We start from the raw sequence: 16,612 nt of genomic DNA, 5'->3' as shown, positions 1-16,612 counted from the left end.
TCTAGGTGTCTAGAATTTCAATGGGTTTTGGAAGTTGTATCAGGGATGATGAAGGCAAATTTATCCAAGCTCGTACTGAGGTTAGAAATTTTCTTCCTACTGTTCACGAAGGATAAGCACTACCTCTTCTTCATGCGATAAAGTGGGCTAAAGAACTGGATTTCAATAAAGTGGTTCTCGAAATAGATTGCCAGTGAGTAGTCTTGAGTATCAGTTGTAAGAAGATGGAGTTGAATGAGTTTGGTAACATCATCAATATTTGCAAAACGTTGCTAAGTTCTGAACTAGACTACAAAGTCTAGTGACTCACCAGTTGTCTAGGGGATCTAGAGATTTTGCCAGCCTTCAAGTGTTTCATATTTATCCTAATTGTATGATACTTTTCGTCAAACTGATGTTGACATCGTTATCATTGAAATACCGGCGATTTTATTTACAAATAGTAACAGTTAAAATCGCCACTATATATTTTTCTTATTTTAAAAAAACATGAAAATATTTTTCGAAACGGGCAACCCACCACTGCGCAACCCAACCACTACGACCCATCGCTGCCACCCCAATCGCCACTAACCACCACCCTTCACTAGAATCTGAACTTGTCCCACAACCGCAAACCACCTTGCGCGACCCACAACCACTACCACCATACACAAAGCCACCAACCAGCCATACACGGAGCAAAGATGTGCAATGCAGCATGACACCGGAGAGGCTTAATATGCACCATAAAAATCGTGAGATTTGGCGGTGGTTGTGGTCGGGGTTGAGATCTTGCTGCACATCGCTCCGTCGATGGTGAACGCAAATGGAGTGGCATCGCCGTAGTTTGTAGTTGAGGGGGAGGACATCACAGGGTGCGGGCGGAGGAGAGAGGAGTCGAAGTGCCGATATTTTTTCAGTGGTTTTTTTCTTTAAAAATAAAATAGTGACAGTTTTTAGCCACCACTATTTGTAAATAAAATCATCAATATTTTAATGATAACAACATCAACATCAATTTGCTTGAAAACAATCAAATTGACGTATTTTTAAGAATTTGAGAATCTAATTAGAACTTAAATTTTTTTGGAAATCAAATTGATAATTAAGTTTTTTTTTAAAAAAAGAAAGTATGTTTAACAACAATATATTTAAGAGTATAATGCTGAAATTTTTCATAATCACTTCTGGGATTCGGTTTCCCTACAGTTGCATAAAATCCATTTCCTCACTTTTGTGATACTAGAAAAATCCAAATACGCGAGGGACCAAGCAGCAAATGTACAAAGGCAAAAAAAGTACCGCGCACGTTTCCCACGTGTCCACTATTTCGCGGCATAATAAAAAAAACCTAACATTCGCAACATTCATTATCGAGGACCAAGACGCGATTTTCCTTCTCTCCCGTCATTTTCCCGAGAAAATCAGAAGAGGGGTGGATGATGAGAGGTTGAGACGCTGATCACTCACTCGAAGACGATGGTGAGTTCGATCCGCGATGGAACCAAGCCAGATTCTATCATTGCGGACCACCACAACTGATCCTGATCATGTGAAGGTCATTCAGTGGGACGACTTCCAGCACGATCTTGCAAGGTTGGCCAGTCTCTCTTCCGCGCTCCACGAAGCCAACGAGAAGAAGCGGAATCTTCAGTACAAGCTCGAGCCCCTAATTCAGGTAGGGTTTTAGTTTTCGTTTTGGTTTTAGGTTTAGCCATTGCTAAATGCCGAAACCGGGTTTATGATGACGATGTTATCCTGCGTTTCTTCAATTACGGAAATTGTGTTTGCGATTTTGACGGGTTTACTGTAATGAATGAAAAGTTAAATGGAAATGAAGTTGGAATTTAGTGGCTGGAGGGAAAGCGCGTTTGGTCTCGTGGAGAATGCGAGCTTGAGTGGGGAATGGAATCGCGTTCTGTGTTTGATTACGAAAATTCTTGGCGGAAGGAAATAGAATTGGGGAAGGGAGACGAATGTAATTGCATTTATTTATCAAGATAATGAATTAGATAGCGAGCTGTTTATTTATTTTTTGTTTATTACTACTTACTCGTTGCCTGTTTGCGAATTAGGGTTCACCTTATAAGCGAATACATCGGTTTATGCCTATGCTGTTTTATTACGATTTTGTTTTCGCATTGTGGTTTTTAAGTTGGTGAGCAAGAGACTTCAAATCTCGATCACTGTTTAGTGGGGTTGAAGTTTATTATGGTTGGACTGGATGATCTCTTATCTCTCTCTCTCTTTGTTCTTGGTAATAGTAAGCGTATGTTTGGAAATCCGTTGGTGGGGTGCTGTGCATAAGTTGGTGGAAGGAACCCGTTCATATCTTTTGGGTTGAACATACTTTTGGAGTGTTTGGAATGTGTTTCCAAACATAGTGGAAGTTAAGGGGGAGGGAATGGTTCCAGTTATTTTGGAAAAAAATAATCTCCCTATGTCAGCTTCCGCAGAGAACTTTTGAAAAAAAAAAGCTATTATTTTCTTGGAAAAAATTGGAACCAAACATGTGTGTAATTCCAAGGCCAAGGCACGCTAAAGGTCTTGATGATGATTTAAGGTGATTTTCATGCTTGAGTGTATGTTTGGGGCAGGGGGGGATAGGAGATTGACCTAAGCCTTACCATGGACTGTGGTGTTCAGGTTTTGGGCTGTGTGGTGTTTTAGTTCATTGCCGGGAGGCTTTAGTGTCCATCACTATGTAATGGGAAATTAGGGGATTGATTTTGTTGTATTTATCATAAACAAACTATTTATTTTCTTTTTGTACTACTTGTGGCCCATTTGGGCTCTCCTTATAAGCATATCCAATATATTAACCAACCTAGAAAACTCTTGGAAAGGCAACACCAGCAAAATCTGCCTTTAAGGCATTACAAAGAAAGTCAGAAATACATGATAAGTTGGTTTTGGATTGTGGTATTTAAGTTTATTATGGTTGGACCGGCTGATCTCTCATTTCTCCTTTTTGTATAAAGCCCCCGGGGGGGAGGGGTTTGGCATTACTTATTTTTGGAAAAATAATCTGTTTTTTGCCAGGTTTGATAACAAAGTGATTATTTTCTCAGAAAAAATGGGATCCTAATGTGTGTTAATTCCACTGCCAAGGCATGCTAAAGGCCTTAATGATGGTTTATAGTGATTTTTGCTCACAGGTGTGTTTAGGGGAGAGGGAATTGCAATGGACTGTGGTGATCTTTTTGGTTTTGGACAGTGGTGTTTGAGTTCATTGCTGAGAGGCTTAAGGTCGATCACCATCTAATCGGAAATTGGGGGATTGAGTTCGTTGCGTTATATCTTAAATTAGAAGCAAACTATTTATTTTCTTATTTATTACTTGTGGCTCATTTTCCATTTAGGGTTTAAGCAGATCCTTCGGTTCACAACTAGGCTATTTTATTACTTTTTTGGTTTTGGATTGTAATGTTTAAGTTTCTAGCCGAGAGGGGCTTCAAATTCAATCTGTTTAGGAGGGTTGAGGTTTATTATGATTGGACTGGATGATCTTTCATCTCTCTTTTTGTTTTTGGTAATAGAAAGTTAAGGAGGGAGGAAATGTACATGTTTGTTCAGCTTGTTTTGGAAAAATAGTCTCTTTTTTGCTGGCTTCCATAAAGAACTTTTGATAACAGTGCAGTTATTTTCTCTGGAAAAATTGGGACCAAATGTGTATAATTCCAAGGGCAACACATTTTATTTATTTATTTATTTATTTTTTTGGGGGGGAGGGGGGCAGGGATTGAACCTAAGCCTTACAATGGACTGTGATCTTTTGGTTTTGGTTAGTGGTGTTTGAGTTCATTAGCGAGAGACTTTGAAGCACACATCACTATCTAATAGGGCTGAGGTGTATTTTGGTTGGACCAGTTGATCTCTTATTTCTCATTGTTTTGGGTAACAAAAAAAAGTTAAGTTGGGGGAGGGTATGAGGTACCTCATCCAAGGTTATCAAACTCGAGAGCTTACGTAAACTCGTGAGAGTTTCATAGACTCGACTTGTAGACTCAATTCGTAGTCTCGTAAGAGTTCACTTCATATAAAAATAATAACAAAATATTTATAAATAACATACCAATTAAACATTTCAACAATATAAATTTCACAATACTTAAATAACCAAGTCTAGTAATGCATCACTATTAGATAATAACTTGCAGATGTTATAGTAGTGGTAGATCATTCTCATCGAAGGTTTGTGTTATTAGAGAATAAGGTTTGATGTTATTAAATGTGAGATTTTTTTTATTTGGAAACAACACACTAAATGAAGGTATGTTGAACACTAAACAAACAGAAAACAACCCAAAAGACTTATATTTTGGTTTAATTTTTTTAATTTGCTGACTCGTTAACTCGGTGTTAAACTCGAGAGTCTACCGAGTTTACTTAGAGTTTATAGAGTCTCCCAAGAGTCTACTAAAAAAAGAGTTTACCCACGAGTCAACTTGCAGAGGGTAAATGGACTCATAAACTTGTAAGAGTTAACGAGTTAACTCGAGAGTTTGATAACCATGACCTCATCTTTTTGTTTTCTTGGTTGGGGGGTGGGGGGTGGGGATTGGACCTAAGCCTTACAAACGTGGCTTTGATCCTTAGTAACTAAATCAAACTTTGTTGGCTTCATTTCTTTGTCAATAATTAGTTAATATGGATCTGCAATGCACTTGTTTCTGTTGGTAATTATGCTTTTAAATTTTACCTTTTGGCCTTGTCAGTTTTTTGTAACAGCCTTGTCAGTGGTAACTGGAAAGGTCAGTGGACAGAGATTGGAGAGTCATGTTAAGATGACGTGTGTTTTTCAGTTTGTTTCTTTACCTTTGATTACTTATGAACAAATATTATCTCTGACTAGGCACTTTCTTTTGTCCTAGTATAAATATTTATTATTTAATCTTCCTCTTTTATCAGAATAAGGAGAAAAAACTACATAACTTTGATAAATTATAGTATGAGGCATATTTACCTTTTTTGGGAAAGGATTTAAGAGAAATAATTTTCTGATGATCAAACTTATGATTTTAGTCTGATCATTTTGTGTTTTAAATTTTATCAGTGGATCTGAGTAGGTGTACAATCATTGGTGTGTCATGAATTTTTTCTGTTGCATAACTTGGATCTTGACTGGTAAATGTGTCCATTATGAGTAGATCCATGATCTCTGAACAAAGGGAAATGCTTGATTCCCAAATTCCAACTCAAAATAGCCTGCAAAGCGTAGTAGTCAGTCACTCTATAGAGGTGTTGTGGAGTGTCATGTCTATGGCCTGCTCCAAGGAAGCCTGTCATGTCGCAACTCACCGTTGTGCCTGGAGTGTCATGAATTGCGGCTGTGATTGCATCAAAGACGAAACCCCCTTTTTTGCCCCCTTGAACGATGTCATTTGGTGCTGTTTATGAGGGGCAATCTTGGGATTTTGCCCCCTCCCCCTCTTATATTTGATCAGAACACAAACTATTTCCCACTTTCACTCCTTTCTAAGGTTAAATTACACATTACTCTCATTAGTCTCTTCTCTCTTCAACGCAAACCATCTTACGCAGAGCTCTCAACTGCATTGCCAGCCAAACCGTAGCATTCTGTGGAGTTTCCAGCCAACCCACAACCTGTGGAACTCTGGCACACCATTCTGTGGTTTCTACTTGGTTCACATCCTTTGCAGTCTGTTCTGTTCACATCAAAGGGGGTGGTCTCTTCTCTCTTTGATGTAAACCATCTGACCCAAAGCTCTCAACTGCATTTCCAGCCAACTAACAATCTGTGGAACTCTCATTCTGTGGGTATATTTTTTTGGCGCGCGTGCACAGACATACACATTCTTTAATTTATAATTATATCAATAAATTTTGTAATAGTAGTCATCCCACTATCTGCTATCTTGCTGTGGCTGTTTTGGGGTTGGTTGCTCTGTGCCGTTATCTGGGATTGATAACTATGCTGCTAAGATTTTATTTTAGCACACCAGTTCAGTCTTGTCAGGGTATTGAGTGGTTTAGTTTTTGTTTACACCTTGGGATGCTTTTTTGCACTAATTGTTGGTTTTAGTTGGTTTTTTGTTTTCTTACTGGTCCCTTATTAATGAGCCCGCCTAACAGGTCAATGCTGAATCATTGGGTCGGTTGAATGAACTTGAGGAGATGCGTCAAAAATTGGAATCAAAGAAAATGGTGATGGAGAATATGTCTATACGTTCTAGGCTGGCTAAGGAGGAAGCTAGCAAGCAGGAGGAGCAGCTTAGTGGTGCAGTGCAATCACTTTTGGTGGCAGGGGGTGCTCTTTCTGTAACCAGCAGAAATCTCCAGGTGAGTTTATGTCATATTGTAGTTGGATTTTCATATAATATCTTTTTTTTCTTCTGGAAATAATAATTAAATGTAAAAAGTTCAGTAGTTCTAGGGGGAATGCATTGTTGTCTTATTGAAAAAATTGCTTCATTTTATTGATGTTGAAGTATGTGTTACAAATTGACATTTGGAGTATTGCTCTTTTTTGCTTTTGACTGATTTTTATTCAATTGAATAGAGTATATCTTCCTTAGTTCCACTTGTACCTGTCCTTCAGAAATGAACTTCTTGTTTTATTTCAAATGTCCTCATTTTTTAAAAGCTTTCTTTTCTCTATTAGTCCATGTAAGAAATGGTATTTGACGAATTTATTTAGCTGAATATAAATAAGTTATCATTATTTCTTGTTTTGGGGGAATGGGATTATTGTTTATATTTTACTGGTGTTTTTGTAGTAGCTAGAAAGCTGATGATGCTTTTATTATAGGAATCAAATAGATTACTGTCTGAAGAAAATGGTTATGTTCATCTGAGAAAATTGCAAAAGATGCTCAGGAAGAGGCAACAATACATGACATCTCAAATTTCAATGCTCTATCCTGTTAAGATCGTGGTTGGACCAGCACAAGAGCAAGAGCTTGAAGCATATCCTTTAGGTAGCCTGACAGGTAATGGTTAGATCAATAATAGTCTTTTTTGTATGTGGATAGTGTCCCTAAGGTAAAAAAATGGCTTAGGTCATGCAAAATACGAAACTTGCAATTTAAATAAGGCTTAAATATATTTTTAGTCCTCTAAATTTGGGTAATTGTTTTTTTAGTCCTTAAAAAATGTTTTTATTAGTCACTCAAATTTTCGAAAAGCTACTTTTAATCCCTCAATTTCTTTGCATTAATGGTGTCCCAATTTGTGGTGATTTCTCACTGCTAGAATTTTTTTAATTTAATTTCTTGAAAAATGATTTGTGGCAGTTTAAAATCGCTAGAATATGTAAAAAATCTTCACAATTCAACATCCATGTTTTTATTTTTCTTATTTAAAGTCACCAAAATATGTAAAAAGCAGCCACCAATCCATGAGTCAAATATTTTGGTGATTTCAAATCGCTAGAAATGGTTTTTTAAAAAAATAAATTAAAAATATTTATTTTGGCGGTTAAAAACTGCCACATTTGAAACCATAAACACAATGAACAAAGAGGAACTAAAAGTAGCTTTTCGAAAATTTGAGGGACTAATAAAAACAATGTTGTTTTTGAAGGACTAAAAACAATTACCCAAATATGAATGACTAATAACATATTTAAGCTTTTAAATAAACTAAGAAACTTGAGGTACTGGATGGTTCAATCGTTATCCCTTAATTTCTTACTGGCACCTTGGATATAGTTCTTCCGTAAGTTGGGCTCTTGTGTTGAAAGGGTGTCTTTCATTCTGTACTTCATCTGTCTGATGTGTGTGCCTCATGTCTTGTTCTTTCTTTTGATGCTTCTGCACTAGTTTTGGTTATTGACAACGGCCTTAAATTATAATTTTATAATTTAGTTTGGTACGGTAGATTTTGGTATGGTTGATCCTTTGGATGCTCTAGAAGACCATAGCTATTCATTGAATGTTAAGTATAGTTTATCTTCTGCTAATTTAAATGATCACAATTTTTTTTTTTTGCTAATATTCACTGCATTTCTAAGGGATACTTTGTCTGAATTTTATTGTAAAAGTTTAATTTATTTCATTACTCAGGGACTTCTGCTGGACTAAAACCAATTAATCAAGGATCCTTAACAATTCATGGTCTGCATTTGAATGTGCTATCTTTTCGGAAGATGAGCTTTTTCACTGATAAAAAGGAAATTCAAAATTCTGCTACAGCCCTAGGATATGTTGCACATGTAAGTATTAGAACCTACCTGGCCCTTTTTTGCCTCAGAACTGTTCATTTTATTCTATCTTATGCCTTTTGTGATCCATTTGCAAAATATGTGATGTACAGCTTCTAAATTGTCATATGCATATTTGGTTTAAATACCTTTTCCATCCTTACTAATATAGTGGTTTCTAAATTGTCATATACAGATCATGGTTTAAATACATTTTTTTATGATCTTTATAATGTCCAAACCTTCTGTTTTTTGGTCTTCTGTTACAAAAACACTTTCATGACTAATGGGAAGAACCAAAACTAAAAGGTTTGAATGTTAACAAATTAGAAACATAAAATTACTGGGATTAAAAGCGAAAACTAGTATATTTGCAGTGACGAAGAATGTATTTAAAGCCTTCATATTTTGACATGTCTTGTATATGCAAACTTAATTGCCAATGCTTTTTCGTATCATATACCAAACTTCTGTGTTCCAGCTGCAGCATTTCTTGTTGTAGCTCATGTGGATGATCGTTGAGCTAATAATTATTGAAATGTCTCCCTTTTCGAAAATTTATTTATTTATTGAAATGTTCTTTACTAGACTGATTTTCTCGCAGGCTGTTTCACTTATAGCCTCATACTTGCAAGTTCCTTTGCGATATCCTTTACGGTTGGGTACTTCTCATTCATATATTATTGATAATGCACCTTCAACTGAGCTAACATCTTCTGAAGCTTCATCAAATGCAAACATAAATGCCAAACATGTGGAATTCCCTCTTTTTTTAGAAGGTCAAGACACCACAAGAGCAGCTTATGCTGTTTTCTTACTAAATAAGGTATATATTTCTATTTATTTTTGCTTTGTAGTTACTCTCAATCTTTGAGTTTAAGTGCTCTGTTTGAACTAAGGCAAAACATAACAGGGATAGTCTTATCTTGTTCATTATCTCCTTCAGAATTCCTGAGAAAACAATTTAGTGCATTTTTTCGCTGACACTTTCTGCCCCTTATCATTTGTCTAATTTATTTGTTTGGATCATGGACTTTTTATATTCGTTGACGACTTTATACATTACCATATTTTGCAAGATTGCCGGATCTGTGTTTTGCTCTTGCTTGGTTAGCAGTTTACTTCCCATTTGTTTCACGTAATTAGCTTTCTGGCTATGATTTTTGTGTTGCTTTTTGTAAGAGAAAGTATTCTACTTTTTTGGGACTCTGCTCAAAATTTCCAACATGTTGGTTGATTAAGAAACTATTTTGGCCTTGCTTGTGCTTTTCTCTGTAATGAAGAGAGACTGAATTGGCAGATTTCCATTTTACTATGAGAATAAAGCCTACTACTGTATTTCCATTGTGCTAACTGGAAGTGAGGATGGGTCCTCCGCCAGAATTAGTTTTTTTTTTTTCTTTTTTCTTTCTATTTTTTGTTTTCCCAACTCTTTGTTTGAAATTTGACTTTTCTAAAGTGAGCAATTCACTTTAGAGAGCAGAGTAACAAATCTCAGTTGTCAATGAGAAAATTAAGAGTCAATATCACGTGCACATGCATAACCAATTGTGAATGTATTGGAATATTGACCGTTGCTTTTTATTTTTATTTTTATTTTTAATCAACAGCTGAGATTACTTACTCTAGAGGAGCCAAATGCCTTTGTTCGCTTCATGGCATGAAAGATTAGAAGTTTGTTTGAGTTATGCTTACATTAGATGCTTTAATTCTAAGAAACATCTCATGTTTTTTTCCAAAGATTTCCTCCTACCAAAAAACAAAACTATGATTGTTCTGCAGTTGAATTTCCATTGTCAAGAAATCATCACCATTAAAAATGCATTACATACACTGAAAAATAAAATAAGTTGCACCTTACAACATTTTAGACCATTTGATTTTAACTGCAGGACCCTGCAGTTTACAAACAACTGCAGGTGATCCTGTTCCCTAAATTGAGTAGCAAGATTAGCATTTACTATATTGACAGGCTGTTGGTTTTGCATTGGTGTTGGCTGGCAGGTTGGCTTAGACTTTTAATTCTGTATTATATCTCAAATATGGTCTCCCATACTTGTTAGTGCCTTTTTTTTGTCATTAATTTTTTCTTGAAGTGTGGTTGTCTGAACGATATTTGATATATATTGTACTGTGTACACATTATCCGTCGTGATTAACCTTGACTTACAGCTCCTTTCCCTCGTTCTTTCTGATTGTAGGATTTAGAACAGCTTTTGAATTTCATTGATGCCAAGAGTTTGGGACCACGCCATGTATTGGCTAATTTGAGGGAGCTTTTAAGAACTATCCTGTCTTCAGCTTTTATAGACAACTTGATCTAGTAGTATTTTTCTCTACTGTAACTTCCTTGTAAATTGATTTTTTTTTTTTTAATTCTTGTCCGGGTGCAATTTTTTTGGTGCACCTTGCATTTTAGCATTGTGATCAAAATGGAGTCAAACTTTATATAATGGATTTGGTATTCTTTGAAAAAAGAGAGTATACACTGTCGAAAATATATTGTTCTTTGAGAAGAACATAAATGCCATAAATTCCTGCAAGGATATTATGTATAAGGCAACTTTTGGAGAAATACATACATTTTGCGAAATCAAGGATGAAATCCCTCTTCGGATGGGAAACGGTGATGAAGGATTTATCAAATTTTGTTGATTTTAGTACGCGATGTGATTAGTTTATTTGATTTTTTTTTTCTTTTTCAGTTTCTTGATTGATTTTGTATATAATATTTGTGTGTGTATGTCAAAAGGCTTTTCTGGAATGTGCTGCACATAGAAATTGATTTCCTGGAATCTGTGCCTTTGTTGTAAGTTTCCAACTAATAATGTTTTAGGGTCTTTGGACTGTTGGTGGGAGGGTTTAAAAGTATGTTGGAGAGTATAATTTGGAGTCATGTTTGGTTATTCTCTAAAAATATATTTGAGATTAAAAATTTTGCTTGGAAAGAAACAAGACTTTAGATATTTTTGTTAACTTAGTTTGCAAACTTAAAGTTGACCCTGTTTGTAAATTTTAATCTACACTTAAACAATTCATCTCCCTCTATGGGTGCTATTCAAGCTAAAATCAGAAGATAGGAGAAAGGCTGTCAATATTTTGTTTTAGTTTTCTTAAAATTTAAACACAATGGTAAGTGAATAATAATGTAAAAAATCTAAAGTTTTGCTTTTAACTAAATTTACACGGTAATACTTTTACTATACTTCTAATTTAAATAGAAACCCAAAAGTTTTCCGTTTTCTTCTTTCTTATAAAAAAAAAGGTAGAAGAAATTGGGCCAAGGACGCATTGTTTTTTTAAATTTAGCATTTGCGGGTAAATTATAAATTAATCCACTTCTGAATTGAAAATTTTAACATCTGTTACGATTTTATATATATTTTTTACATTAAAATCATTTTACGACTTTTTAATTACGACTATAAAGTCGTAAGATTTTTTTTTATGACTTTAAAGTTGTAAAGTGAATTTATTTTTTATTAAAGTTGTAAATTAATCTATGACTTCAATTTTTTAAAATTGTAAATAATTTTTTAGTTTAATTATTTAATGAATTAATGTATGGTTTATTTTTTTTAGTTTATTTAATGTTTTTTATATGTTTTTAAATATTTTTTACTGATGTTAAAAATTATTATTTATTTTTGTAAATTAAAAAAATAATGTAAAAGATCTAAATTTAAATAAAAATATTAAAATGCACTACATATTTGTTAAAAAAATATTAAAATATTATGTTACTAATATTAACAAATAATATTAACTTATAATTTATCAAATAATATTAATTTTTTTAAAAAATTAACTAATTTTTAAAATTTAAGTAAATTAATAATTCGGTACAATAGTATTAAAGATAACATAATAGATTCATATAAAATGAATAATACAAATTAAAAAGAAACACAAAATTAAAAGTTAATTTTTTTTAAAAAAAATTAATATTATTTGATAAGTTATAAGTTAATATTATTTATTAATATTAGTAACAAAATATTTTAATATTTTTGTTAAATGAATATGTAGTACATTTTAATATTTTTATTTAAATTTAAGTTTTTTGCATTATTTTTTTAATTTACAAAATAGATAATAATCCTTAACAATAGTAAAATATAGAAAATATTAAATATAAAAGTTATAATAAATAAAAAAATATACCAAAAATATATAAATTATTAGCCTATCAAAAATACATAAAAAATTATATTAAATAAAACAATATACCAAAAATTAAGAAAATATTAAATAAAACCACATTAAAAAATATAAAAAATATTAAATATAAAAAATATATTAAATAAAAAATATACAAAAAATATTAAATTAAATCATATAAAAAATATAGAAAATATTAAATAAAAATAAAAAATAAATCGTACATTAATTCATTAAATAATTAAAATAAAAAATTACTTACAATTTTAAAAAAATTAAAACCATAAACTAATTTACGACTTCAATAAAAAAAATTCTTTATGACGTTAAAATCATAGAAAAAACTTTTATGACTCTAAAGTCATAATTAAAAAAATAATTAAAATTGTAAAATATTTTATGACTTCAATGTAAAAAAAATATGAAGGGATAACTTATAGTAATAGATGTTATAATTTATATCACAATGAATATTAATTTAAAATTTAACCCTAATGGTAAAAAAATTTTTAAAAATTATCCCCTCATGGTACTTTGGCCAAGAAATTGAGAGAGCTTATAATTAATGAGAGGTCAGTTTCAGCACTACATTTAATTAGTAGGCTTGTAGCTTGTTGCATCAGAAATCTAAAGATGGAAAGCTATCATGCTGTCATAAAGAGAATCAATTTCCTCTGCAGCAATATATTGTCACCACCTTATGAAAAGCAAGAGCAGTAGTAAAATTGGATATCAAACATCAATTTGAAAATTTACACAGCAGAGTTTTAGTACATGGAGAGAATCTGAATCACCTATTTCTGGGAACTAGGAGCTTTGAAAAATTGCAGCCTTTGCTAAATAGTACTACTATCTTTTGATTATTTTCCCAATTCATTTTAAAATTCTGAAAGACAAAAACTGCCTGAAGAAGTTAATAAATTAATTGATCTTAACTAAATATCACTTCTCTCCCTCTCCCTCTCCCTCTCCCTCTCCCTCCACCTTTTCTTGAAAGCCTTTATCTCAGCTTCAAACTTCTCTCTCTTTTCTATTATTTCCTTTACTCCGCTATTTCCAGGTGAGTTTTTTTTTTTTTTCTTTTCATTTTTGTGATTTTTCCAATTTTTATGCCAGGTTCATCGCTTGATTAGCTTTTTACTCAGTTGAAATAGTTTGCTGATAGCTCTTTTGAAGAGCTCAATATCGCGTATTTATATGTGCGGATTGCAATGTTTAGTGAATAAATTTGAAGTTCTACCTTGAAAATACATACTACTTGTTTTCTAAGCATATGAATAATCGGTTTTTTTTTTGTGACTTGTTGGTAATTGAAACTCAGCACTACTCAAGGAACCTCTCTGTCATTAACGAGAAATTTATTTAGGTAGTCTGCAAGTATATAATCTCAACCATTTTTTTATGGTAGTAGTAAGTACTAAGAATTTTCAATTTATAAGAAAATAATTAATAACATTTAAGACCAAAAAAATATATATGTCTTATAAAAATTAATAGGGATCATAATAATTCTCGTGCCCTAATAATTTATCGTACTTAACCCCTTTTAGAAAACTGAAACAAATACTACAACGTACAGGCACAATCATAAAATGGTTTCAGCTTTCATTTGAAACCAAAAAGTTCTTGTGCTCACTTCTCTGTCCTTTTGGTGGGTTTGTTTTTTCTCTTTATTCTTCCGCACCTTTCTCTTCCTTTCTGATCAAAGAATAAAATTAAGAAAATGCATGTAGCCCTCTTCAACTTAGTATGGTTTTGGAGGCTTTGTTTCACATTCTGACAGAAAAACAGTTTTTTTTCCCCTACCCATCTCAATAGTTTTTGTGTGATTTTTAAATGCTATTTGGTAATGAGACCTTAGTTTTTGGTCTTTATAGTTCTAATATAATTAAAAAAAGTTGTTTTATTCTTCAATATTGAGAAAGAAACTCATGGTTGCTGGAATTTTTTTGTTTTACATTTAGGTTGGTGAAATCATACATCTCTCCCCTTTGTGTGTGCAGAAGAAGAAGAATATGGCTACCAATGGTCCACTTAAGAGAAAATCTCCACCAGATGATGAGTCTGTCAACTTAAAAATCAAACTTCAGGTGTATGCATGACTCTTTCCACAATATTCCTTTTTTTTTCGTAATAATTTTTTAGCAGAGTCTGCACATATATACATAAACAGTATGCACCTATCTTCTATAAATATGTATTGGCCTGTTGTTGTAGACCTGTAATGTCTATAAAGATATTGATTGTCATATATTCGTGCATCAAATCATTATTACATGATAGAGGACTAAAATCATGCAATTACAACACCTGAGGTTATAATCGTACATTGTTATACTGAAAGACACAAAATGGAATTTGAATACAACATTTGAGTTCTCACCTTAACTTTTCTTCATTGAACCATAGGATGGGCGTAATTTGTTCTTCAAGGTGAACCGGGATATGAAGTTAATTAATGTATTCAAAGAGTTCTGTGATCGACAGAAGTTGGATTACGAGACCCTGAAGTTCATTTATGACGGTTTTAACATTAAGGGGAAACATACAGCAAAAATGGTTAGTTTCTTTCATAAGAAGTCACAAAGTTCTTAGTGTTCATATTTTCTAATATCTCATAATTGAGAAATGTTAATAATATATAATGGACGATTTAATGGGAGAAACACTAGTTGAATGTCAAATAAAAATCCTAAATACCTTTTGATTAAAAGAGAAAAAAAAAACAGTTTTCTTAAATGACTAGCTCCATATATAACCATACTACTACAGTTTGTAATCATCAATAGGGCTGGGTATGAGAGGTTATTTCAACCTGTTTCCCTTTGTTGCTGTGCATCTACTGTTAGTGTAGAAGTAATATTTACTACTATGGAAGAAGATTATGATAAAATATGTATTTTCTTGGGAATGAAAAAAAAATTGATCTACAAAATAAATAGGATAATTCTAAAGTTTTTTGTGTAATTTAATTTTTAATTAAGGCAATTCTCATAAAAAATATAGATAATTCGTCAGTTCTGTGTGCAATTTGTATTCCATTCAAATTATTTTCAATAGGAATCAAGGGAATAAAATGCCTTGTTCTTTTACATATAGTCCTTTTTTTTTCTTTCATACAACTAACCTATAGTTTAATTTTTTATATTATTGTAACTTGATATTCCAGCTTAATATGGAAGATGATGCTGAGATCGTGGCCATAAGACCCCAAATTGGAGGTGGTGCTGCGGCACTTTGACTCTTAAAAGCATTAGCTAGGAAATGGTTGTTGTACTGCTTAGAGTTTGTTAATTTGCTTAACTGACATGGTACATTATATTATCAGAAAAAGTACGCACTTTAACTCTTTGTATATCAAGTTTATATGTTAAACTTGAGTAGTATTGGTAACTAATGTACTGAACAAAATTGAAGACTAAGGACTAAGGAGAGTGTTTTTAGTATTATCATTTTATCAGTTTCGTGACTCTTTTTCTTTTTTTTGTCTAAACATGCTCTGCCAAACACACCATTAAATCCATCGGAAACCCATAAGCCACATCACCAAACCAAAAACGTTCTAAATTTCAAATCTAGGTTGAAAGTGTTTATTTCTCTCCAAATCAGGTCATTCCAGTTATGAAAACTTTATCAGTGGGACCCATGATTTTTTTTTTTAATATTTATCTCCTGTTCGACGCTACCAAAACCGTGCACGTTTCCCAGAATCATCTCAACTCATTGCTCTTCTTTGCCCCTTTGGCGGTACCAAACTGACCCTTATGTTTGAATAATAAATAATAACAAATGTTATTAAGTATTTTTAAGACATTGATTAAAAGATTAAAAAAATATATTTTTATTATGATGTGTAAAATATACTGTTCATAATTTTTTACTTAAAAACACTGGTTAATGATGTCACATGAATATGAACAAGGAATAATGAAGGTGGGTGGGGGAAGAGAAATGGACATGGCATGCATGTGGGTGTATAGCACAAGCTAAGTTGCCAAAAACACTCAAGGAATTAATGGATATGGTGTGGACCGTAGGTACTGTAAAATTATGCATAAAAATAGAACAAGGAGAGTATTTCAAGGGCTGATCGAATAGTTTTCTGTTTTGTTTCTTTTCTCTTTCACAATTCAGCAGCACATAGGCATATATAAGATGAATGACTCTTAAACTACAAGAAGTTACAATTAGATAAAGAGTCACAAGGCACAGCAATAATTGACTATATTGGACAGCACATTACTCATACAACAAAAACTATGTAAAAATCACAGTACATTTGTTTTATTTTGAATTCCCATCGCA

General features: G+C 32.8%; 2 protein-coding genes across 4 annotated transcripts; both read left to right on the top strand.

The window, feature by feature from the left end:
* Positions 1–1,336: 1,336 nt before the first annotated feature.
* On the top strand, positions 1,337–10,806 carry LOC100527530 (RecF/RecN/SMC N terminal domain-containing protein). The gene is made up of 6 exons (NM_001250445.3): positions 1,337–1,660; positions 6,079–6,285; positions 6,755–6,935; positions 8,010–8,158; positions 8,751–8,972; positions 10,348–10,806. The coding sequence occupies exons 1-6, from the start codon at positions 1,481–1,483 to the stop codon at positions 10,468–10,470; spliced, it is 1,062 nt and encodes a 353-aa protein (NP_001237374.2). The 5' UTR covers positions 1,337–1,480; the 3' UTR covers positions 10,471–10,806.
* Positions 10,807–12,830: 2,024 nt separating this feature from the next.
* On the top strand, positions 12,831–15,755 carry LOC100798517 (small ubiquitin-related modifier 2). 3 transcript variants are annotated; one of them, XM_014775689.3, is made up of 4 exons: positions 12,831–13,367; positions 14,311–14,397; positions 14,717–14,866; positions 15,477–15,755. In XM_014775689.3, the coding sequence occupies exons 2-4, from the start codon at positions 14,323–14,325 to the stop codon at positions 15,546–15,548; spliced, it is 297 nt and encodes a 98-aa protein (XP_014631175.1). In that variant the 5' UTR covers positions 12,831–13,367; positions 14,311–14,322; the 3' UTR covers positions 15,549–15,755. The 3 variants fall into 3 exon arrangements, with proteins under 3 accessions (XP_014631175.1, XP_014631174.1, XP_040871465.1); XM_014775688.3 differs by having other exon boundaries at positions 12,833–13,367; positions 14,272–14,397; XM_041015531.1 differs by lacking the exon at positions 12,831–13,367 and adding an exon at positions 13,889–14,153 and having other exon boundaries at positions 14,272–14,397.
* Positions 15,756–16,612: the final 857 nt, after the last annotated feature.

This window comes from Glycine max, chromosome 5 (assembly GCF_000004515.6).
Source record: "Glycine max cultivar Williams 82 chromosome 5, Glycine_max_v4.0, whole genome shotgun sequence".
NCBI classification, from domain to species: domain Eukaryota; kingdom Viridiplantae; phylum Streptophyta; class Magnoliopsida; order Fabales; family Fabaceae; genus Glycine; species Glycine max.
This window is presented reverse-complemented; position numbering and strand designations above follow the sequence as displayed.